Source organism: Telmatherina bonti (assembly GCF_933228915.1).
Source record: "Telmatherina bonti genome assembly, chromosome: 17".
Classification (NCBI taxonomy): Eukaryota; Metazoa; Chordata; class Actinopteri; order Atheriniformes; family Telmatherinidae; genus Telmatherina; species Telmatherina bonti.
The window spans coordinates 38,811,306-38,835,469 of NC_136615.1; the positions used below are offsets into that span (position 1 = coordinate 38,811,306).

Sequence of the window (24,164 nt, forward strand, 5' to 3'; positions counted from 1 at the left end):
ATTATCAGTCATTATCAGTCATTATCAGTCATTACCAGTCATTACCAGTCATTATCAGTCATTACCAGTCATTATCAGTCATTATCAGTCATTATCAGTCATTACCAGTCATTACCAGTCATTAGCAGTCATTACCAGTCATTATCAGTCATTACCAGTCATTATCAGTCATTACCAGTCATTACCAGTCATTAGCAGTCATTACCAGTCATTATCAGTCATTACCAGTCATTACCAGTCATTACCAGTCATTATCAGTCATTAGCAGTCATTAGCAGTCATTAGCAGTCATTATCAGTCATTAGCAGTCATTAGCAGTCATTAGCAGTCATTATCAGTCATTACCAGTCATTATCAGTCATTATCAGTCATTATCAGTCATTACCAGTCATTATTAGTCATTACCAGTCATTATCAGTCATTATCAGTCATTACCAGTCATTATCAGTCATTACCAGTCATTAGCAGTCATTAGCAGTCATTACCAGTCATTATCAGTCATTATCAGTCATTATCAGTCATTACCAGTCATTATTAGTCATTACCAGTCATTATCAGTCATTACCAGTCATTATCAGTCATTATCAGTCATTATTAGTCATTACCAGTCATTACCAGTCATTATCAGTCATTATCAGTCATTATCAGTCATTACCAGTCATTATCAGTCATTATCAGTCATTATCAGTCATTACCAGTCATTATCAGTCATTATCAGTCATTATCAGTCATTAGCAGTCATTAGCAGTCATTATCAGTCATTACCAGTCATTATCAATCATTACCAGTCATTATCAGTCATTATCAGTCATTACCAGTCATTATCAGTCATTACCAGTCATTATCAGTCATTACCAGTCATTACCAGTCATTATCAGTCATGATCAGTCATTATCAGTCATTACCAGTCATTATCAGTCATTATCAGTCATTACCAGTCATTATCAGTCATTATCAGTCATTACCAGTCATTATCAGTCATCACCAGTCATTACCAGTCATTGTCAGTCATTATCAGTCATTATCAGTCATTATCAGTCATTATCAGTCATTACCAGTCATTATCAGTCATTACCAGTCATTATCAGTCATACCAGTCATTACCAGTCATTATCAGTCATTATCAGTCATTACCAGTCATTACCAGTCATTATCAGTCATTACCAGTCATTATCAGTCATTATCAGTCATTACCAGTCAATATCAGTCATTATCAGTCATTACCAGTCATTATCAGTCATTACCAGTCATTACCAGTCATTATCAGTCATTATCAGTCATTATCAGTCATTACCAGTCATTATCAGTCATCATCAGTCATTACCAGTCATTACCAGTCATTATCAGTCATTACCAGTCATTATCAGTCATTACCAGTCATTACCAGTCAATATCAGTCATTATCAGTCATTGCCAGTCATTATCAGTCATACCAGTCATTACCAGTCATTATCAGTCATTATCAGTCATTACCAGTCATTACCAGTCATTATCAGTCATTACCAGTCATTATCAGTCATTATCAGTCATTACCAGTCAATATCAGTCATTATCAGTCATTACCAGTCATTATCAGTCATTACCAGTCATTACCAGTCATTATCAGTCATTACCAGTCATTATCAGTCATTACCAGTCATTATCAGTCATTATCAGTCATTACCAGTCAATATCAGTCATTATCAGTCATTATCAGTCATTACCAGTCATTGTCAGTCATTATCAGTCATTACCAGTCATTACCAGTCATTATCAGTCATTATCAGTCATTACCAGTCATTATCAGTCATTATCAGTCATTATCAGTCATTACCAGTCATTACCAGTCATTACCAGTCATTACCAGTCATTACCAGTCATTACCAGTCATTATCAGTCATTATCAGTCATTACCAGTCATTATCAGTCATTATCAGTCATTATCAGTCATTATCAGTCATTACCAGTCATTGTCAGTCATTATCAGTACCGAGGAGCAGAGCTGGATGTTGTTGTTTAATGAAAGGTCTGATTATTTCTCCCTGTGTTCTCCTCCCACGTCTCCCACATCTCCCATCTCAGCTGGTTGAACATTACTCATACAAGCCCGACGGTTTGCTTCGAGTCCTCACCGAGCCATGTCCAAGACCTGACGGAGAACGTGAGAAGACACACACACACACACACGCGCGCGCACACACACACGCACACACACAAACACACAAAAGTAAACTTATGTACATTAATAAAATAGCAAAATTCTCTAAATGTGTACCTGATGCAAAATCTAGTTGAAACTTTATGTACTTTTCTCCATAAAGTTCAGGTTTTCGTGTCTAGAACAGATCATTAAACATCTTGATAACTTCCACTAGTTCTAAAACATTATTTATAGGTTATTATTTCTTTGAGCCGCTGGAGACCAGAATGTTTTGAATTTGGAACTGTGGCTGAATCTTAAATTTGCACCCCCAGTTAAAGTGGGTACCTCCCTGACAATGTGTTTTATGAGGGAGTAAGATGTTTAAAAAGGCTTGAGAAGCACTAGTTTAACCAGTCTGATGTGTCTTCTTCTTCTTCTTCACAGAGTACGTGGGACGACCACTGCCTCCACTGGACCAAGCTGGACTGGTTTCTGTCATTGTAAGCTCTGAGTGTGTGAAGCTGGGCCTCATGAACTCCTTCACATTTAATCAGTTCAGCTTTATTTATTTACCACAACAATTCCAAACTAAATCATCTCAAGGAACTTCTACAGACACATTAAAAAGTCCTTTACATGGTCCATATTATTCCACTTTCAGGTAATATTATTAGACAGCATGGTGTGCAAATAGTACACGCAGATAATATAATCTACACAGATAAACCTCAGATATCCTTCTCTATGAGGCCCGATAAAACCAGCTAGTTTATCCGACAAAAGGCCTTTACACACTTGCTCTGAATGTCATCCAAATTATTTGCACAGAAATATTCTTTTTATAGGATCAGCGTCAAGTCAATAGGAAGGTTGACGTCAGTGACAAAATTCTGTCCAGCGATTTTAAGATTTATTTTGTTTAAATTGAGGTAATTTTACCTTAATATTTGCATCTGACAGATACACAATTGACCAATCAGAGAAGGCGTATTGCATTCCCAGAGCTGGTCGTTTAAACATGGCATCACCGTGACCAAGGCCGTGTCCCAATGTCCGCCCGCCTCCCTGCACAGTGTCCTGTATGGTGCTCACGCCATTTTATAGGGTTGTCCGAATGTCTGGAGAGATAAAAGTAGTGCACTCAAAATGACCCACAATGCATCTTGAAAAGCAGTGAGCATCGATGGTCACTAGACTGGTCAATACAGACCACGATGCACTGCAGCAGGAGCTCACAATGCGCATAAGTGTGACGAATGAAAAAACTATGGATCATAACCTCCACCACGGAGGTCACGTTTTACCCGCCGTTTGTCTGTTTGTGTTCCAGATAACTCAGAGTTACGGGTGGATTTTTATAAAATTTTTAGGAGTTGTTGGAAATGTGAAAAGGAAGAACTGATTTAATTTTGGTGGTGATCCGGATCACTGTTTGGATCCAGAAGTTTTTTAAAGGATTCTTCAACATTGTGCTTGGCGGAGGTTTGCGCTGAGTGCTTTGCCAGTTGTTTTCATTTTTCCTTCCTCTTTAAGCTAGCCGCTAGCTGCTGAAACAGATCCTCAGATTGTCCAACAGAAAACAGAATAGGATGCACCCAGAGCCTCTTCTTTTCTTTTGCAGAATCAGGACAGTATTGTTACGACCTGATGTGGAATCCATTCTTGTTTTTGACTCCGTGCTAGATGTTTTACAATCTTTGAAATTTATCCACAACTTTGCATCACACTTAGGATAGATACACAAAAAACTAAAATGTTTACAATTTCTTTATTCACCTAGGTACTGGTGTGTAAAGGCTGAATAAGATGTCTATACAGACCTGAATGATTCTGAATTTTGTCATTTAAGATTCAGACAGACAGAGATTGTTGTATTGGGACTCTCAGAGTCCTCAGCGGCCTGCAGGTTTTACATGTTAACATTTAGCTCTAATAAAATGGTTCTCCTGTAACTTATTGCCCACAAGTCTGTTAATGACTGATAATTTAGCCTGTAAGTCCAAAGTTGTTGATCCCAGCTTTGAGCCAACTGGCTGAGCAGCCGGCTCATGAACAGAGACCGCAGCTGCCACACGTTCGATTCCCAGCCTGAAGCCCTTTGCTGCAGGTCATGCCCTCTGTCTCTGAGTCTCTTGAACCAAAGATATATTATCTTTAACAAAAGGATAACATTTGACATTTTTATGCATCCACCAGACAATGAGAGAAGCTCCACGTAGAAAACATCAGATTTTGTAGCAGAACAAAGAGTTCACAGGGAAAACTCTAAACACAAAAATGGGGAAAAATCGGTGCAACAATGCAGATGTACACACTCATATTGCTGCAACCATGATATTTACTTTATTATATGGCATTTCTTTCTTTTCTTTTTTAACTTTCTTCTTTGAGCATCAAAAATATGTTTTTTCCAAAGTTAGATACTGTGGACAATTTCTGGCCCCTGTCCTTTATTTGGAATATCTGAACTCTGTCTGGTGACGATTTTCTTGTCCCATATAGGCCATTGTTGTTCACAACATTCACATACATAGATACATCCCTGGCAGGTATTTGGGATTTTACATCCTACATTTTTATTCAACGTTATTCAGATTTGCTCGGTACAGTTTTATCTTAGTGCAGGTGACAACAGTTTTATGATGCTGACCAGTGGTGCCGTGGTCCCTCATGAAGTGGGTATACTCTGAAATTTAGAAAAAAAAAAAGCACAATAAAAGTAGCTAAGAAAAACATTGTTTCAGAAAAAGTGACATGTAAAACTACTCTATTTCGCTCACCTGAAAAATCCATCAGTATATTTGTTCATTGTCACATATTTTCTGCTATTAGGTTTCAGGGAAGAAGGGTTATGACATGACTAAACCAGTACGGACACACAGACTAGTGGGAGACAGGCTCCTAGACATATGTGCATAGATCTTTATTATGTTTAAAGCTAACACAGCTGATGGCTAACTGCACCAGTATAGCACACGGAGTTAGGGTTCGGACGTTTGTAATTGTAAAAGCAGCATCACAGGGGTTTAGAATTGGGAATACTTAGTGTAGACTGCTTATACCTTGCTGCTGACACTCAACTGTACCTGCTGATAAAACCCACAGATCAGCTGGATGAGTCATTTTAATTAATCCCCAAATTCTATCACTTCCATTTTTTCGTGTCAATTGTTCAGATAAAATCACTCAAACTGCTGAGATTAAAATATTTGATCCTAACCTATGGTTAGATGTTTAAGTTTAGGTCAAACGTGGTGTTCAGTCAGCTGCTGACTAATAAAGAGTTCTGCAGATTTTGTCTTTTCTCGTTAATTTAAAATTCTCCACAAAAAATACAATCTAGTCACCACTGTGCTTGTTTCCCCTCACTGGATTCCTATTAAATTTAATATTTATTCCAAAACCTTACTGCTGAATGTCAAATCTAACCCCAGAGTCCAAACAGAGGATGATCAGGAAAAACTGGACATCAACCTGAATCCTGAATCTTCTGGGGTGATGCTGAAACTTCTAACAGTTTTTCTGATTTTCTGATTCCCAGCAAAGTGCAGCAGATGGACTTCTCTCCATGTTCAGACCTGGTTCCACATCTAGCAGGGTACGTTTTTACAGACAGCATGTTTATTTATTTGTTTATTCATTTCCAGCATCCCCATAAGATGCTGCCGAGGCATCAGCTAGACTTCCTTGGTGCATGTGTTGACATACAGGTTCATACATGCAGTGTATGTGTTTTTTCAACAGAACCGCAGACAACCTTCCAAAGCTCATCAGAACCCGTATGGACCTGTAATGACCCAGGTATCCAATAAAGGTACATTCTTTACATGTCTTTGTGTTGCTAATTACTGAGAGCTGTTTATATTCCATCCAAGTTGCTCTGCACCTTCACAGATCTTTCTGAAGTCTGTTTTGTTCCTGTGGAGATGGAGGTGCTGGGGTGTAACTCTGTGGTGGATATCTGACCCTTTAAGGGATTTACAAAAGTTTTCCAGGAATTTCTATCCCATCCAAGACATTTACAGTCCAGACACAACATGTAGTGTTTATGCAGAAACTCTAGATGGTAAGTCCACAATGATCCATGATAACACCATTATTCATCACATCTTCATCACCATCACTACCATGTTGCAAAGAGACCTCTATTTTCACCTGGACATGATGATGAAGACACTTCCTAACAAACAATCCACCAATGAAACAGCTTTAACCCTGAAGCCAAATGCCATATATATTATATATATATATGTATAATAAAGGGAACACTTAAACAACACTCTGTAACTCCAAGTCAACCAGACTTCTGTGAAATGGAACTGTCCACTTAGGAAGCAACACTGATTGACAATCAGTTCCACCTGCTGTTGTGCAAATGGAAAAGACAACAGGTGGAAATTATAGGTAACTGGCAAGACCCACCCAATAAAGGAGTGGTTCTGCAGGTGGTGACCACAGACCACTTCTCAGTTCCGATGCTTTCTGGATGATGTTTTGGTCTGAATGCTGGCGGTGCTTTCACTCTAGTGGTAGCATGAGACGGAGTCTACAACCCACACAAGTGGCTCAGGTAGTGCAGCTCATCCAGGATGGCACATCAATGCCAGCTGTGGCAAGAAGGTTTGCTGTGTCTGTCAGCGTAGAGTCCAGAGCATGGAGGCGCTACCAGGAGACAGGCCAGTACATCAGGAGACGTGGAGGAGGCCGTGGGAGGGTGACAAGCCAGGGCGAAACAACTGCCAGGAACCCAAAGCGGCATAGTCCAGGAGAACAGCCGGGAGGCTGGAACGACGGGGGCAGGCCTGGCTCAGGATCCTCCTCATTGGGCACTGGGGATGGAGGAGAAGGAGCGACCTCCTCGATGGGCACTTTAGACGGAGGAGAAGGAGCAACCTCCTCGTCGGGCACTGGGGATGGAGGAGAAGGAGCGACCTCCTCGATGGGCACTTTAGACAGAGGAGAAGGAGCGACCTCCTCGGACACAGGGGACGCAGAAGAAGGAGCGACCTCCTCGTCGGGCACTGGAGACGGAGGAGAAGGAGCGACCTCCTCGTCGGGCACTGGAGACGGAGGAGAAGGAGCGACCTCCTCGTCGGGCACTGGAGACGGAGGAGAAGGAGCGACGTCCTCGTCGGGCACTGGAGACGGAGGAGAAGGAGCGACCTCCTCGTCGGGCACTGGAGACGGAGGAGAAGGAGCGACCTCCTCGTCGGGCACTGGAGACGGAGGAGAAGGAGCGACCTCCTCGTCGGGCACTGGAGACGGAGGAGAAGGAGCGACGTCCTCGTCGGGCACTGGGGACGCAGAAGAAGGAGCGACCTCCTCGTCGGGCACTGGAGACGGAGGAGAAGGAGCGACCTCCTCGTCGGGCACTGGAGACGGAGGAGAAGGAGCGACCTCCTCGTCGGGCACTGGAGACGGAGGAGAAGGAGCGACGTCCTCGTCGGGCACTGGAGACGGAGGAGAAGGAGCGACCTCCTCGTCGGGCACTGGGGACGGAGGAGAAGGAGCGACGTCCTCGTCGGGCACTGGAGACGGAGGAGAAGGAGCGACCTCCTCGTCGGGCACTGGGGACGGAGGAGAAGGAGCGACCTCCTCCTCGCCGGACACTGGAGACGGAGGAGAAGGAGCGACCTCCTCCTCGCCGGACACTGGGGACGGAGGAGAAGGAGCGACCTCCTCGTCGGGCACTGGAGACGGAGGAGAAGGAGCGACCTCCTCGTCGGGCACTGGAGACGGAGGAGAAGGAGCGACGTCCTCGCCGCGCACTGGAGACGGAGGAGAAGGAGCGACGTCCTCGTCGGGCACTGGAGACGGAGGAGAAGGAGCGACGTCCTCGTCGGGCACTGGGGACGGAGGAGAAGGAGCGACGTCCTCGTCGGGCACTGGGGACGGAGGAGAAGGAGCGACGTCCTCGTCGGGCACTGGAGACGGAGGAGAAGGAGCGACGTCCTCGTCGGGCACTGGAGACGGAGGAGAAGGAGCGACGTCCTCGTCGGGCACTGGGGACGGAGGAGAAGGAGCGACGTCCTCGTCGGGCACTGGGGACGGAGGAGAAGGAGCGACCTCCTCGTCGGGCACTGGGGACGGAGGAGAAGGAGCGACCTCCTCGTCGGGCACTGGGGACGGAGGAGAAGGAGCGACGTCCTCGTCGGGCACTGGAGACGGAGGAGAAGGAGCGACCTCCTCGCCGCGCACTGGAGACGGAGGAGAAGGAGCGACCTCCTCGCCGCGCACTGGAGACGGAGGAGAAGGAGCGACGTCCTCGTCGGGCACTGGAGACGGAGGAGAAGGAGCGACGTCCTCGTCGGGCACTGGAGACGGAGGAGAAGGAGCGACGTCCTCGTCGGGCACTGGAGACGGAGGAGAAGGAGCGACGTCCTCGTCGGGCACTGGAGACGGAGGAGAAGGAGCGACGTCCTCGTCGGGCACTGGAGACGGAGGAGAAGGAGCGACGTCCTCGTCGGGCACTGGAGACGGAGGAGAAGGAGCGACGTCCTCGTCGGGCACTGGAGACGGAGGAGAAGGAGCGACGTCCTCGTCGGGCACTGGAGACGGAGGAGAAGGAGCGACGTCCTCGTCGGGCACTGGAGACGGAGGAGAAGGAGCGACGTCCTCGTCGGGCACTGGAGACGGAGGAGAAGGAGCGACGTCCTCGTCGGGCACTGGAGACGGAGGAGAAGGAGCGACGTCCTCGTCGGGCACTGGAGACGGAGGAGAAGGAGCGACGTCCTCGTCGGGCACTGGAGACGGAGGAGAAGGAGCGACGTCCTCGTCGGGCACTGGAGACGGAGGAGAAGGAGCGACGTCCTCGTCGGGCACTGGAGACGGAGGAGAAGGAGCGACGTCCTCGTCGGGCACTGGAGACGGAGGAGAAGGAGCGACGTCCTCGTCGGGCACTGGAGACGGAGGAGAAGGAGCGACGTCCTCGTCGGGCACTGGAGACGGAGAAGGAGCGACGTCCTCGTCGGGCACTGGAGACGGAGAAGGAGCGACGTCCTCGTCGGGCACTGGAGACGGAGGAGAAGGAGCGACCTCCTCGTCGGGCACTGGGGAGGAGGATGGGATCTGGGTGCTGGCGTGGGAGTCTGCAGCGCCAGAGGTGTGGACCAGGGCTGGGACGCAGGCGGGGACACTGGAAGCGTGGGACTAGGAGCAGGAGGGGACACTGGAAGCGTGGGACTAGGAGCAGGAGGGGACACTGGAAGCGTGGGACTAGGAGCAGGAGGGGACACTGGAAGCGTGGGACTAGGAGCAGGAGGGGACACTGGAAGCGTGGGACTCGGAGCAGGAGGGGGCACTGGAAGCGTGGGACTCGGAGCAGGAGGGGACACTGGAAGCGTGGGACTCGGAGCAGGAGGGGACACTGGAAGCGTGGGACTCGGAGCAGGAGGGGACACTGGAAGCGTGGGACTCGGAGCAAGAGGGGACACTGGAAGCGTGGGACTCGGAGCAGGAGGGGACACTGGAAGCGTGGGACTAGGAGCAGGAGGGGACACTGGAAGCGTGGGACTAGGAGCAAGAGGGGACACTGGAAGCGTGGGACTAGGAGCAAGAGGGGACACTGGAAGCGTGGGACTAGGAGCAAGAGGGGACACTGGAAGCGTGGGACTAGGAGCAGGAGGGGACACTGGAAGCGTGGGACTAGGAGCAGGAGGGGACACTGGAAGCGTGGGACTCGGAGCAGGAGGGGACACTGGAAGCGTGGGACTCGGAGCAGGAGGGGACACTGGAAGCGTGGGACTCGGAGCAGGAGGGGACACTGGAAGCGTGGGACTCGGAGCAGGAGGGGACACTGGAAGCGTGGGACTCGGAGCAGGAGGGGACACTGGAAGCGTGGGACTCGGAGCAGGAGGGGACACTGGAAGCGTGGGACTCGGAGCAGGAGGGGGCACTGGAAGCGTGGGACTCGGAGCAGGAGGGGGCACTGGAAGCGTGGGACTCGGAGCAGGAGGGGGCACTGGAAGCGTGGGACTCGGAGCAGGAGGGGGCACTGGAAGCGTGGGACTCGGAGCAGGAGGGGGCACTGGAAGCGTGGGACTCGGAGCAGGAGGGGGCACTGGAAGCGTGGGACTCGGAGCAGGAGGGGGCACTGGAAGCGTGGGACTCGGAGCAGGAGGGGGCACTGGAAGCGTGGGACTCGGAGCAGGAGGGGGCACTGGAAGCGTGGGACTCGGAGCAGGAGGGGACACTGGAAGCGTGGGACTCGGAGCAGGAGGGGACACTGGAAGCGTGGGACTAGGAGCAGGAGGGGACACTGGAAGCGTGGGACTCGGAGCAGGAGGGGACACTGGAAGCGTGGGACTCGGAGCAGGAGGGGACACTGGAAGCGTGGGACTCGGAGCAGGAGGGGACACTGGAAGCGTGGGACTAGGAGCAGGAGGGGGCACTGGAAGCGTGGGACTAGGAGCAGGAGGGGGCACTGGAAGCGTGGGACTAGGAGCAGGAGGGGGCACTGGAAGCGTGGGACTAGGAGCAGGAGGGGGCACTGGAAGCGTGGGACTCGGAGCAGGAGGGGACACTGGAAGCGTGGGACTCGGAGCAGGAGGGGACACTGGAAGCGTGGGACTCGGAGCAGGAGGGGACACTGGAAGCGTGGGACTCGGAGCAGGAGGGGGCACTGGAAGCGTGGGACTCGGAGCAGGAGGGGACACTGGAAGCGTGGGACTCGGAGCAGGAGGGGACACTGGAAGCGTGGGACTCGGAGCAGGAGGGGACACTGGAAGCGTGGGACTAGGAGCAGGAGGGGACACTGGAAGCGTGGGACTCGGAGCAGGAGGGGGCACTGGAAGCGTGGGACTCGGAGCAGGAGGGGACACTGGAAGCGTGGGACTCGGAGCAGGAGGGGACACTGGAAGCGTGGGACTCGGAGCAGGAGGGGGCACTGGAAGCGTGGGACTCGGAGCAGGAGGGGACACTGGAAGCGTGGGACTAGGAGCAGGAGGGGACACTGGAAGCGTGGGACTCGGAGCAGGAGGGGGCACTGGAAGCGTGGGACTCGGAGCAGGAGGGGACACTGGAAGCGTGGGACTCGGAGCAGGAGGGGACACTGGAAGCGTGGGACTCGGAGCAGGAGGGGACACTGGAAGCGTGGGACTAGGAGCAGGAGGGGGCACTGGAAGCGTGGGACTAGGAGCAGGAGGGGGCACTGGAAGCGTGGGACTAGGAGCAGGAGGGGACACTGGAAGCGTGGGACTCGGAGCAGGAGGCAAAGGGGAGCAAAGTTGCTTGCAGTCCCGCCTCCTCCTGGCCATCGCTGCAGTCCATGTCAGCCCAAGAGATGGAGGAGACCAAATAGCCAGTCTGGACCCCCAGTACGGACTGGGTGCTGGCTTACCATGGCTTGGGGAGTTCATTGCAGCGTGTCTGCAGAAGAACTTGTATGGGGTGATTTTCTCCGCTGGGTCCGCGTCTGGCTGGATCATCCTGTCACGACGGGCGGTGGGGATGGTGAAGGAGTGGACTCAAACGCAGAGATGAGGGAACAGGGATGCAGGTTCGAGACTAACTTATTTTCCACGGGAGGAACCCAGAGGACTAACAAACAACCAAACAAACAAAATGATCCCGCAACCAAGAACTGAAACTGAGGGGTATAAATACACTGGGGAACCAAACAGGTGTACTGAATGAACTAAAACAAGACCAGGTGAACTCAATGAACAGGAAATCAATAAAGATAAACAACAAACAAGAGAACCAAACAGGAAAAACTACGAAATAAAACAGGAAACCTGAAACTAAGGCACAGCACAAACCACATCATGACAAAGATTGGCAAATTCTCCACTGGCGCCCTGAGCTCTTCACAGATGGAAGCAGGTTCACACTGAGCACATGTGGCAGATGTGACAGAGTCTGGAGACGCCGTGGAGAACGTTCTGCTGCCTGCAACATCCTCCAGCAGGACCGGTTTGGCAGTGGGTCAGTAATGGTGTGGGGGGGGCATTTCTTTGGAGGGCCGCACAGCCCTCCATGTGCTCGCCAGAGGTAGCCTGACTGCCATTAGGTACCGAGATGAGATCCTCAGACCCCTTGTGGGACCATATGCTGGTGCGGTTGGCCCTGGGTTCCTCCTAATGCAAGACAATGCTAGACCTCATGTGGCTGGAGTGTGTCAGCAGTTCCTGCAACACCAAGGCATTGATGTTATGGACCGGCCCGCCCGTTCCCCAGACCTGGATCCAGCTGAGCACATCTGGGACATCATGTCTCGCTCCATCCACCAACGCCAAGTTGCACCACAGACTGTCCAGGAGTTGGCGGATGCTTTAGTCCAGGTCTGGGAGGAGATCCCTCAGGAGAACATCCACCGCCTCATCAGGAGCATGCCCAGGCGTTGTAGGGAGGTCATACAGGCACGCGGAGGCCACACACACTACTGAGCCTCATTCTGACTTCATCAAAGTTGGATCAGCCTGTAGTGTGTTTTTCCACTTTCATTTGGAGTAGAACTCCAAATGCAGATGTCAACCAGTAGCTGGTGTTTGGCTCCTCTGGTTCCTCTGCTAATGCCTTTCTGTGTCTCCGCCATGTATTGATCCATGTGCCCACTTACCTTAGCCGCTATGATGCCTGACAGGAGCTTCCTGGTTGTGAAGAGGCAGGTTACTGGCTGGTAGTTGGATGGGACTGTGGAGGTTTCTCAGTGTCAGGACTGTTGGTCAGCCATTCTGGGTGAGTCACATCCCTCAGGAGTTGGTTCATTTGTGCTACTAGACATTCATGGAGTGAAATCAGCCTCTTTAGCCAGTAGGCATGGATCATATCAGGGTCACGCGTTGACCAGTTCTTGATACCTGAGAGTCTATGCTGGATATCTGCCACCGTGATGGTAACTGGGTCTCATTCATGGAGGGAGCTGTAGCCCCGGCTTTTCTGGACATGCATGCTGGGTTAACTGAAAACTCTACATTCTCCCTAGGGATGAATGTTATTTTGTCCCTTGCTGTTAGTCCTGTCATGGACTGGCGATCTATACGGGATGTACCCAGCCTCTTGCCTCCAACACTTGGACTGGTATGGAAAATGACTGAATGAAGCAGCATGGTAAAAATGGCGTGGAGTTTTAAGGGTCAACAAATAAATCTGTGGTTCATTTTAAAGTGAATTGAGTTACCTTCTTTTTAAGCTGACCTTTGCATTGTTTTCTTTTTGTTTTAGTGGTTTATTGTGTCCTCCTCTTTTGTCATGTTTTCATTTTTCTTCAGTGGAGGCAATGCCGATGGACACAGGGGTCTACGAGAGTCCTTATGCAGATCCAGATGAACTGAGGAGCTCCACTGTGGATCGGAACCAGCTCATTTTGGAGGATGGAGAACTGGGCTCTGGAAACTTTGGCACTGTTATGAAAGGCATCTACATAATGAGAAAGTATGCTTCATCAAAGTATTACAAACATAAAAGAGCCGTGACACTCAGATAGAAGACAAAACATATTTAATTGCAAAAATACTAAATATATTTCTCCCACTTATCTCAGTCATCTGACACAACTACAGGATTTCAGGGTGAGCAGTGTTCCTAGACAGTAACTTCTGGAAGCCGTCCTGAGTCCATGCAGTGACTTCCAGTAGAGAATCATGTCTGTTACTAATTCTACATATCACCAGCATCCAGCCTTGTCCCATACAGAGATTCCTTCTCATGATATGGTGGTGGATCTTCACAGTCTGAGCAACATTTTCAGAATTTTTAGATCCAGTTGCCCCAGATTGGTGAAGCTCTGTCCATCTTTCCATCTGAGAGACTCTGGAATGCTCCTTTATACCCTGTCATGTTACTGACCCGTTCCTAGTTAAACCAGTAAGTTGTCAAATCCACCTCCAGTTGTTTCTGATTTGTACCATTTTTGTTGACTGTTTTTGGAACTAAGATGCTGATTTTATTGATATGTGTAAAAGACTAACCAAAGAGGGAAATCCATGATCTGTTTTCAACAAAAAAATGCGGAACCAAATGTTAGCAACATGACTGAAGAAGAAGAAAAACCACCGTTAACGCCTTCCCACTGACAACTTGTTGAACAATATCCTCATAGAAATACAAGTTAAAAAGTTCAAATTCATTTCAGTATTGCTGCCCTTTTTAAAATGAATATGTTCATTGCGCTCCCAACTTATACAACTTATACAATCAATCAATAAATCAGTGGCCTGACAGTTTATTTCTCTTCCTGATCAAACAATGCTGCTCAGTGTCACCAGCAGTGGTACACAGAACCACATAATACACCTGAGATAAAGATAATAAATACAGACCTTCCTGTGTTCCAGAACAAAGAAAACAGTTGCAGTGAAAATCCTGAAGAATGACGACAACAACCTGTCAGTGCGTGAGGAAATGCTGAGAGAAGCCAACGTCATGCAGCAGCTTGATAATCCTTACATTGTCCGAATGATTGGCATCTGTGAGGCAGAGAACCTCATGCTAGTCATGGAGCTGGCTGAGCTTGGACCCCTCAACAAGTTCCTGCAGAAAAACAAGTATGTAACCATGGATGGATGGATGGATGATGGGTGATTTAGGGTTCAGATCTGGACTCTGTGGTGTCCAATTTGAGCCCCATGAATCCCAGAGGAAGATGTAATGACCTGCTCATTCAGGACAATGAGCTAGTCAGCTGATCCTGATCCTAGACCGGACCACCAGCAGCAACCCCAGATCATAGACGGCCCCCACAGGCTTGTACTGTAGACACAAGGCATGATGTCTGCGTCACTTCATCTGCCTCTGTTTTTACCCTGATGCTTCCATCACTCTGGAACAGAGCGAAATTAGACCCATCAGACCAGATCATCCTTCTTCCAGCTCCAGAGTCCAGTCTTTATACCTCCTAGCAAACTGAAGCATTTTTCACCCGCTGTCTTTACTGATTAGTGGGTTTCTTACGGCTCCACAGCTGTTCAGTCCCAGTACCTTGACTTATCTTTATTTTCCACATCATTTCTACCTGCAAGATGATAGTTCCCCACTATCCTTCCAGTTTTTAGCGATAGACTGGACAGGTTTTAATCCTGCTTTAGTAGTTTCAGCATCTTCTTAGATGTTGTCTCTGCGTGATACAGATTATCTGACCCTTCTGAAACAAAGGGTTTGTTTCCACATGAGAAGCTGCTCATTGCATTAGTTGGGCCTAAAAAACCTGTTGCAGCTGAGAGACCCTGCATAAATCATCCAATAGGAGGATTTGACCTAACAGCTTAGTCAATCCAGGTGGGGTCTTTTTGTTATGGAAGAGTGGTGTGTGATCCCTTCAGCATGTTCTGGATCTTCCAGACTCTCCTACCAGCCAGGTATACATGGAAAGGAGGCAACCAGAAGCATGCAGATGTTTAAACCACCTTGAACAGATCCTCTAGTTAAACACAAACCGCTTTAATTTGACCGACCAAGCTGTTGTTTTGGCTGTGTGTAACTAAGCAGGGGTTGGTGAATGACTCTTAAACTTTTGTACTAATAAAATATGAGGACATTAAATGATCATGACCATGTGATTTTCCACAGGCAAACATCCTTAAAGAACATCACAGAGCTGGTCCATCAGGTGTCCATGGGGATGAAGTACCTGGAGGAGCATAACTTTGTCCACAGAGACCTGGCAGCCAGAAATGTCCTGCTGGTCACGCAGCATTATGCAAAGATCAGTGACTTTGGTCTGTCCAAAGCAGTGGCTGAAGAGCAGAACTACTACAAGGTAACTCCCAAAGGGACATTCAGGAAATACTGGAGCCCATTAAAGTATAAATGGCAGGAAATATTTTTTCAGCCAGCACTGAACTGATTCAAAAAACACAAACTGCTTTATGTCTAAAGTTAACCATAAATCTGAGTGATTTTGACCCTGGCTGTTCAGTATCTACACGGTCCCATTTGCTCAAACGATGAAAAACAACTAAATATGTTACTGTAGCTCTGATGTTGACGCACAAATTTACATAACCATCTCACAAGGAAGCTATATCCAATCTAAACAGGTCGGATGTGAGTGGGACCGTGGATCAGGGGTGTCAAACTCCAGTCCTCGAGGGCCGGTATCCGGCAGCTTTTCATTGTTTCCCTCCATCAACACACCTGATTCAAATCAAATAGATTCAGCAACATCTTGTCAACCTATTTATTAAGGTGTTTTAGAGCATGGAGACCTCACCTCCCGTCGGCTCACCATCTGCAGGAGGAGCCGTAGGGGTCGGGTGCAGTGTGAGCTGGGCGGCAGCAAGGGGCGGGGACCCTGGCGGTCCGATCCCCGGCTGCAGAAGCTGAAGGCTCTAGGGACGTGGAACGTCACCTCTCTGGTGGGGAAGGAGCCTGAGTTTGTGCGCGAGGTTGAGCGGTTCTGACTAGATATAGTTGGACTCACCTCGACGCATGGCTTGGGCTCTGGAACCAGAACCCTCGAGAGGGGCTGGACCTTCTTCCACTCTGGAGTTGCTCATGGTGAGAGGCGCCGAGCAGGTGTGGGCATTCTCATCAGCCCCCAGCTTGGTGCCTGCACGTTGGGGTTTACCCTGGTGGATGAAAGGGTAGTTTCCCTCCGCCTCCGGGTGGGGGGACGGGTCCTGACTGTTGTCTGTGCTTATGCACCGAACAGCAGTTCAGAGTACCCACCCTTTCTGGAGTCCTTGGAGGGAGTGCTGGAGGGTGCTCCTTCTGGGGACTCCATTGTTCTGCTGGGGGACTTCAATGCTCACGTGGGCAATGACAGTGAGACCTGGAGGGGAGTGATTGGGAGGCATGGTCCCCCCCCTCTGAACCCAAATGGTGTTTTGTTATTGGACTTCTGTGCTCGTCATGGATTGTCTATAACGAACACCATGTTCCAGTATAAGAGTGTCCATATGTACACCTGGCATCAGGATTCCCTGGGTCGCAGTTCAATGATCGATTTTGTAGTCGTATCGTCGGACCTGCGGCCACATGCCTTGGACACTCGGGTGAAGAGGGGGGCGGAGCTTCAACTGATCACCACCTGGTGGTGAGTTGGCTCAGATGGTGGGGGAGGAAGCCGGTCAGATCTGGCAGGCCCAAACGTGTTGTGAGGGTCTGCTGGGAACGTCTGGCTGAGTCCCCCGTCAGAGCGAGCTTCAACTCCCACCTTCAGCAGAGCTTCAACCATGTCCCGGGTGAGGCGGGGGACATTGAGTCTGAATGGGCTGTGTTCCGTGCCTCTATTGTTGAGGCGGCCGGCCGGAGCTGTGGCTGTAAGGTCGTTGGTGCCTGTAGTGGCGGTAATCCCAGGACTCGTTGGTGGACACCAGCAGTGAGGGATGCCGTCAAGCTGAAGAAGGAGTCCTATCGGGCCTTCTTGGCCTGTGGGACTCTGGAGGCAGCTGATGGGTACCGACGGGCTAAGCGGCATGCGGCTTCGGCTGTCGCCGAGGCAAAAACTCGGGCATGGGAAGAGTTCGGCGAGGCCATGGAGAAAGACTTCCGGACGGCTTCGAGGAGATTCTGGTCCACCATCCGGCGGCTCAGGAGGGGGAAGCAGTGCTCCATCAACACTGTGTACAGTGGAGGTGGGGAGCTGCTGACCTCAACTCGGGACGTAGTGGGTCGGTGGAAGGAATACTTCGAAGACCTCCTCAATCCTACAAACACGTCTTCCGATGAGGAAGCAGAGCTGGGGGACTCAGGGGTGGACTCTCCTATCTCTGGGGCTGAAGTCGCTGAGGTGGTTAAAAAGCTCCTTGGCGGCAAGGCCCTGGGGGTGGATGAGATCCGCCCGGAGTTCCTTAAGGCTCTGGATGCTGTGGGGCTGTCCTGGCTGACACGCCTCTGCAGCATCGCGTGGACATCGGGGGCAGTACCGCTGGACTGGCAGACTGGGGTGGTGGTCCCCCTTTTTAAGAAGGGGGACCGGAGGGTGTGTTCCAATTACAGGGGAATCACACTCCTCAGCCTCCCTGGTAAGGTCTATTCAGGGGTCCTGGAGAGGAGGGTCCGCCGGATAGTCGAATCCCGGATTGAGGAGGAGCAGTGTGGTTTTCGTCCTGGTCGTGGAACAGTGGACCAGCTCTATACCCTCTTTGGGGTCCTGGAGGGGGCATGGGAGTTTGTCCAACCAGTCTACATGTGCTTTGTGGACCTGGAGAAGGCGTTCGACCGTGTCCCCCGGGGGCTCCTGTGGGGGGTACTCCGGGAGTATGGGGTACCGGACCCCCTTGTGCGAGCTATCCGGTCCCTGTACGACAGGTGTCAGAGCTTGGTCCACATTGCTGGTAGTAAGTCGGATTCGTTTCCGGTGAGGGTTGGACTCCGCCAAGGCTGCCCTTTATCACCGATTCTGTTCATAACTTATATGGACAGAATTTCTAGGTGCAGCCGAGGTGTTGAGGGGATCCGGCTTGGTGGCCTCAGGATTGGGTCCCTGCTTTTTGCAGATGACGTGGTCCTGTTGGCTTCATCTGGTCGTGATCTCCAGCTCTCACTTGAGCGATTCGCGGCCGAGTGTGAAGTGGCTGGGATGAGAATCAGCACCTCCAAATCTGAGACCATGGTCCTCAGCCGGAATAGGGTGGATTGCCCTCTCCGGGTCGGGGGTCAGGTCCTGCCTCAAGTGGAGGAGTTTAAATATCTCGGGGTCTTGTTCACGAGTGAGGGAAGGATGGAGCGTGAGATGGACAGACGGATCGGTGCGGCGTCTGCAGTAATGTGGACTCTGCGCCGGTCTGTCGTGGTGAAGAAGGAGCTGAGCCATAAGGCGAAGCTCTCGATTTACCAGTCGATCTACGTTCCTACCCTCACCTATGGTCATGAGCTGTGGGTCGTGACCGAAAGAACCAGATCTCGTATACAGGCGGCTGAAATGAGTTTCCTCCGCAGGGTGGCCGGGCTCTCCCTTAGAGATAGGGTGAGGAGCTCGGTCATCCTGGAGGAGATCAGAGTAGAGCCGCTGCTCCTCCGCATCGAGAGGAACCAGTTGAGGTGGCTCGGGCATCTGGTCAGGATGCCTCCTGGACCTCCCTGATGAGGTGTTCCAGGCACGTCCCTCTGGGAGGAGACCCCGGGGAAGACCCAGGACACGCTGGAGGGATTACATCTCTCGGCTGGCCTGGGAACGCCTCGGGATCCCCCTGCAGAGTTGGCAAATGTGGCTGGGGAGAGGGAAGTCTGGGCTTCCCTGTTTAGGCTGCTGCCCCCGCAACCCGACCCCGGATAAGCGGCAGAAGATGGATGGATGGAGCATGGAGACAACAAAACCCCTCATGGACCTGAGTTTGACACCTGTGGTGTAGATGTTGAACAGCAGTGGGCCAAAGATGGGGCCTTGGGAACTTAACAGATTATTTTATACTAACAAATACACATAAAATAACACCTGTCTTTTAAAAAGGACTCAAATCCGTTAAGTTGTGTTCTAGCCAGTGTTTTAACAAATCTAGTAAGATGTTCTGGTTGATCCCGTAGAATCAGGACTGAAATGTGTCTGCGCAATCAGATGTCACTGAAGACCTTAACTAGAGCGGTCTCATACTGTGGTGTGGATGGAAACATGACTGGTGGACATCATTAGAGTCAGGAAGCTGTGTAATTGCTTGTTCCGTAATCTTACTACGACAGGGAGCTTTGATGTCCGCCTGTTGCTGCTCAGCTAGCAGCTAGCTGCTTTCATTCAGGAGTCGTTTGATCACGGCTGTGATCAAAGACAAATTCAGTCTGTAAAATATCTGCAGCCATGCATCCTGGGACATTCTGGAAAAAAAAGCTGAAAGCATCGTATCAAGGTGATTTCAAGTGACAAAGATCTCATCCAGGTTTTGGGACTTTGTGGAGAAAGGTGTGCCAAGGTGTTTATGTCTGCTGAATAGAGATAACGTTCACATGTTCTACTGTGCTCCGGGTGACTTTACTCTGACACAGTAACACATGTGAAGTCTAACACATTTGTAATCATCTCACATCTCAGCTTTCTGTAAAAATCCCAGTTAGACATACGGCCCTGTAGATGTGAAGATGTACTTTGTTTTTTTGGAGAAGTCATTTCATCCAAGAGGCAGAAAAACAGACATAGTGAAGAAGAAGTTAACATTTTTGACAGCTTCTAAATGAAAGAGATGACAGCTGCTGGTGTTTTGTGTTGCTCTTGTCCTCCAGGCCAAAAGACACGGGAAGTGGCCGGTGAAATGGTATGCTCCAGAGTGCATAAACTACTTCAAATTCTCCTCTAAGAGTGATGTGTGGAGCTTTGGGGTGCTCATGTGGGAGGCCTTTTCCTACGGCCAAAAGCCATATAAGGTTCGATCAAGCAACAGTGTCCTGAGTCATGTCTTACATTAAAAGGAATAAAACTGCTGCAAAAGAAATGTTTTTTTTAAATGTGTTGTTTGGCCATAATGATGATGATAATGTTAAGAAATATCACTTCCTTCCTTAAGGTGTTATTTTTGCCTTAATAAATTTCCAGGGAATGAAAGGAAATGACGTCATGCAGATGATTGAAAGTGGACAGCGCTTGGACCCCCCCACTAACTGCCCACCTGAGATGTATGACCTGATGAGGACATGCTGGACTTACAAGTAGGAGTCAGTTGGACCAGTAAAAGGCACACTGATAGAACAGACGTTTTATTATTTAAGATATTCACAGTGTTCCGTGTGTTTCAGGGTGGAGGAAAGGCCTGCATTCACCGTTGTGGAGCCCAGATTGCGGGAGTATTACTACGACATTGCTCAGTGATCCCTGTGTTGGATCTGCTGCATATGAACACCTTACAGATGCTGTGAAAAGTACTGTTGATTCATTTGACATGCTGAGTGGCTGCTGGGACTCAGGAAGAAGAGCGGCTGCCGACAATCAGAAGGATGCTGTTTGATCCACATGGTGTAGAAAATAGCTTGATCTGGTCAAACTAAAGTTTGTCCATTTGCATAAATAATATGATGTGTAGAATATAATTAAAACCAGAATGACATATATAATGATTTATAAACCTCATCAAGTCATATTTTATTCCCAACAGAACATAAACAACAAATCACATGTTGGTTTTTATTTAGGTTTTACAAAACGTTTTGGTTGTGGGTTGAAGATGTATGTGCATTGCATGTATTTTGTCCCTTTTAATATTCTGTCCTAAATGTAAACAATACGACATTTATGAGAGATTATTAATGATTTAATGTTTCAGCTGTTTGTTTGGAAGCTGAATAAAACCAGAGAATAAAATCAGTTTTCTGTGTTTATTTCACACAGAAAAGAGATGAAACATGGAATGTAATTTTACTTCTACAACCATCGTCTTCATGGTTTTTCCCACCAGCATGGATTATGATCACCTTCGCTTTATAATGGAAACACTGGAAAACGGGTAAACCGGATGTTTAGCTGATCTTGGAGCAATCAAACACTGCAAACACTACAAACACTGTACAAAATGCAAACACTACAAACACTGTACAAACTGCAAACACTACAAACACTGCAAACACTACAAAAACTGTACAAACTGCAAAGACTAAAAACACTGCAAAGACTACAAACACTGCAAACACTACAAACACTGTACAAACTGCAAAGACTACAAACACTGTACAAACTGCAAACACTGCAAACATTGCAAAGACTACAAACACTGCAAACACTACAAACACTGCAAACATTGCAAAGACTACAAACACTGCAAACACTACAAACACTGTACAAACTGCAAAGACTACAAACACTGTACAAACTGCAAACACTACAAACACTGTACAAACTGCAAACACTGCAAACATTGCAAACACTACAAACACTGCAAACATTGCAAAGACTACAAACACTGCAAACACTGTACAAACTGCAAAGACTAAAAACACTGCAAAGACTAAAAACACTGCAAACACTACAAACACTGTACAAACTGCAAAGACTAAAAACACTGCAAAGACTACAAACACTGCAAACACTACAAACACTGCAAACATTGCAAAGACTACAAACACTGCAAACACTACAAACACTGTACAAACTGCAAAGACTAAAAACACTGCAAAGACTGCAAACACTACAAACACTACAAACATTGCAAACACTGCAACCACTACAAACACTGCAACCACTACAAATACTGTACAAACTGCAAACACTGTAAAAACACTGCAAACACTACAAACGCCACAAACAATGGAAACACTGTAAACACTGCAAACACTACAAACACTGCAAATACTACAAAGACTGCAAACACGACAAACAGTGTAAAAACTGAAAACACTACAAATATTTCAGACACTACAAACACTATGAATAATGCAAACACTGTAAAAACTGCAAACACTACAAACACTGCAAACACTAAAAACACAGTAACAACTGCAAACACTACAAACACTGCAAACACAGCAAACACCGCAAACAACGCAAACAATGCAAACACTACAAACAGTATAAAAACGACAAACACTGCAAACTTTACAAACAGTGCAAACACTACAAACATAGCAAGCACTACAAATGCTGTAAGAACTACAAACACTGCAAACAATGCAAACACTGCAACCACTACAAGCACTGTAAAAACTGCAAACACTACAAACACAACAAACACCACAAACACTGTACAAACTGCAAAGACTTCAAACATTTTAAGTACTACAAATACTTCAAACACTGCAAACTCTGCAAACACTGTAAAAACTGCAAACACTTCAAACACTGCAAAAAATGCAAACACTACAAACACTGCAAACACTGTGTAAACGGCAAACACTGCAAACACTAAAAAAAACTGTAACAACTGCAAACACTACAAACACTGCTAACAATGTGTAAACTGCAAACACTGCAAACACTACAAATACTGTACCAACTGCAAACACTGTAAAACACTGCAAACACTACAAACGCCACAAACAATGGAAACACTGTAAACACTGCAAACACTACAAACACTGCAAATACTACAAAGAATGCAAACACGACAAACAGTGTAAAAACTGAAAACACTACAAATATTTGAGACACTGCAAACTCTTCAAACACTGCAAAAACTGCAAACACAAAAAAAAACTCTGAAAAATGCAAACACTAAAAAGAATGTAACAACTGCAAACACTACAAACACTGCAATCACTAAAAACACTGTAACAACTGCAAACACTACAAACACAGCAAACACTACAAACACTGCAAAAAATGCAAACACTACAAACACTGCAATGACTACAAACACTCCAAGCACTACAAACACTTCAGACACTGCAAAACCTGTAAACGCTGCAAACCCTACAAAGACTGCAAACACTGCAAAAATGGCAAACACTGTAAAAAAATGCAAACACTACAAACACTGCAAACACTGTGTAAACTGCAAACACTGCAAACACTGTAACAACTGCAAACACTACAAACACTGCAAAAACAGCAAACACCACAAACAATGCAAACACTAAAAACACCACAAACACTGCAAACACTACAAACACTGCAAACATTGTAAAAACGGCAAACATTGCAACCATTGCAAACATTACAAACACTATAAAAACGACAAACACTGCGAACTTTACAAACAGTGCAAACACTACAAATACTGTATAAACTACAAACACTACAAACAATGCAAACACTACAAACACTGCAAACACTGCCACCACTACAAACACTGCAAAAAATGCAAACACTACAAACACTGCTAACAATGTGTAAACTGCAAACACTGCAAACACTACAAATACTGTACCAACTGCAAACACTGTAAAAAGACTGCAAACACTACAAACGCCACAAACAATGGAAACACTGTAAACACTGCAAACACTACAAACACTGCAAATACTACAAAGACTGCAAACACGACAAACAGTGTAAAAACTGAAATTACTACAAATATTTGAGACACTGCAAACTCTTCAAACACTGCAAAAACTGCAAACACAAAAAAAACTCTGAAAAATGCAAACACTAAAAAGACTGTAACAACTGCAAACACTACAAACACTGCAATCACTAAAAACACTGTAACAACTGCAAACACTACAAACACAGCAAACACTACAAACACTGCAAAAAATGCAAACACTACAAACACTGCAATGACTACAAACACTCCAAGCACTACAA

General features: G+C 47.8%; 1 protein-coding gene across 1 annotated transcript in view; it reads left to right on the forward strand.

Moving 5' to 3' along the window:
- syk (spleen tyrosine kinase) overlaps positions 1-21,037 on the forward strand; it is a gene marked incomplete at its 5' end in the record, with an annotated part of 41,886 nt that extends 20,849 nt beyond the window's left edge. The window contains 10 exons of the mRNA XM_079256419.1: positions 2,062-2,140; positions 2,567-2,622; positions 5,664-5,720; positions 5,867-5,936; positions 13,333-13,495; positions 14,398-14,607; positions 15,629-15,818; positions 20,216-20,356; positions 20,526-20,638; positions 20,726-21,037. Of these exons, the coding sequence (XP_079112545.1) occupies positions 2,062-2,140; positions 2,567-2,622; positions 5,664-5,720; positions 5,867-5,936; positions 13,333-13,495; positions 14,398-14,607; positions 15,629-15,818; positions 20,216-20,356; positions 20,526-20,638; positions 20,726-20,798 (1,152 nt within the window). The 3' untranslated portion in view covers positions 20,799-21,037. The remainder of the gene's footprint in view (positions 1-2,061; positions 2,141-2,566; positions 2,623-5,663; positions 5,721-5,866; positions 5,937-13,332; positions 13,496-14,397; positions 14,608-15,628; positions 15,819-20,215; positions 20,357-20,525; positions 20,639-20,725) is intronic.
- Positions 21,038-24,164: the final 3,127 nt, after the last annotated feature.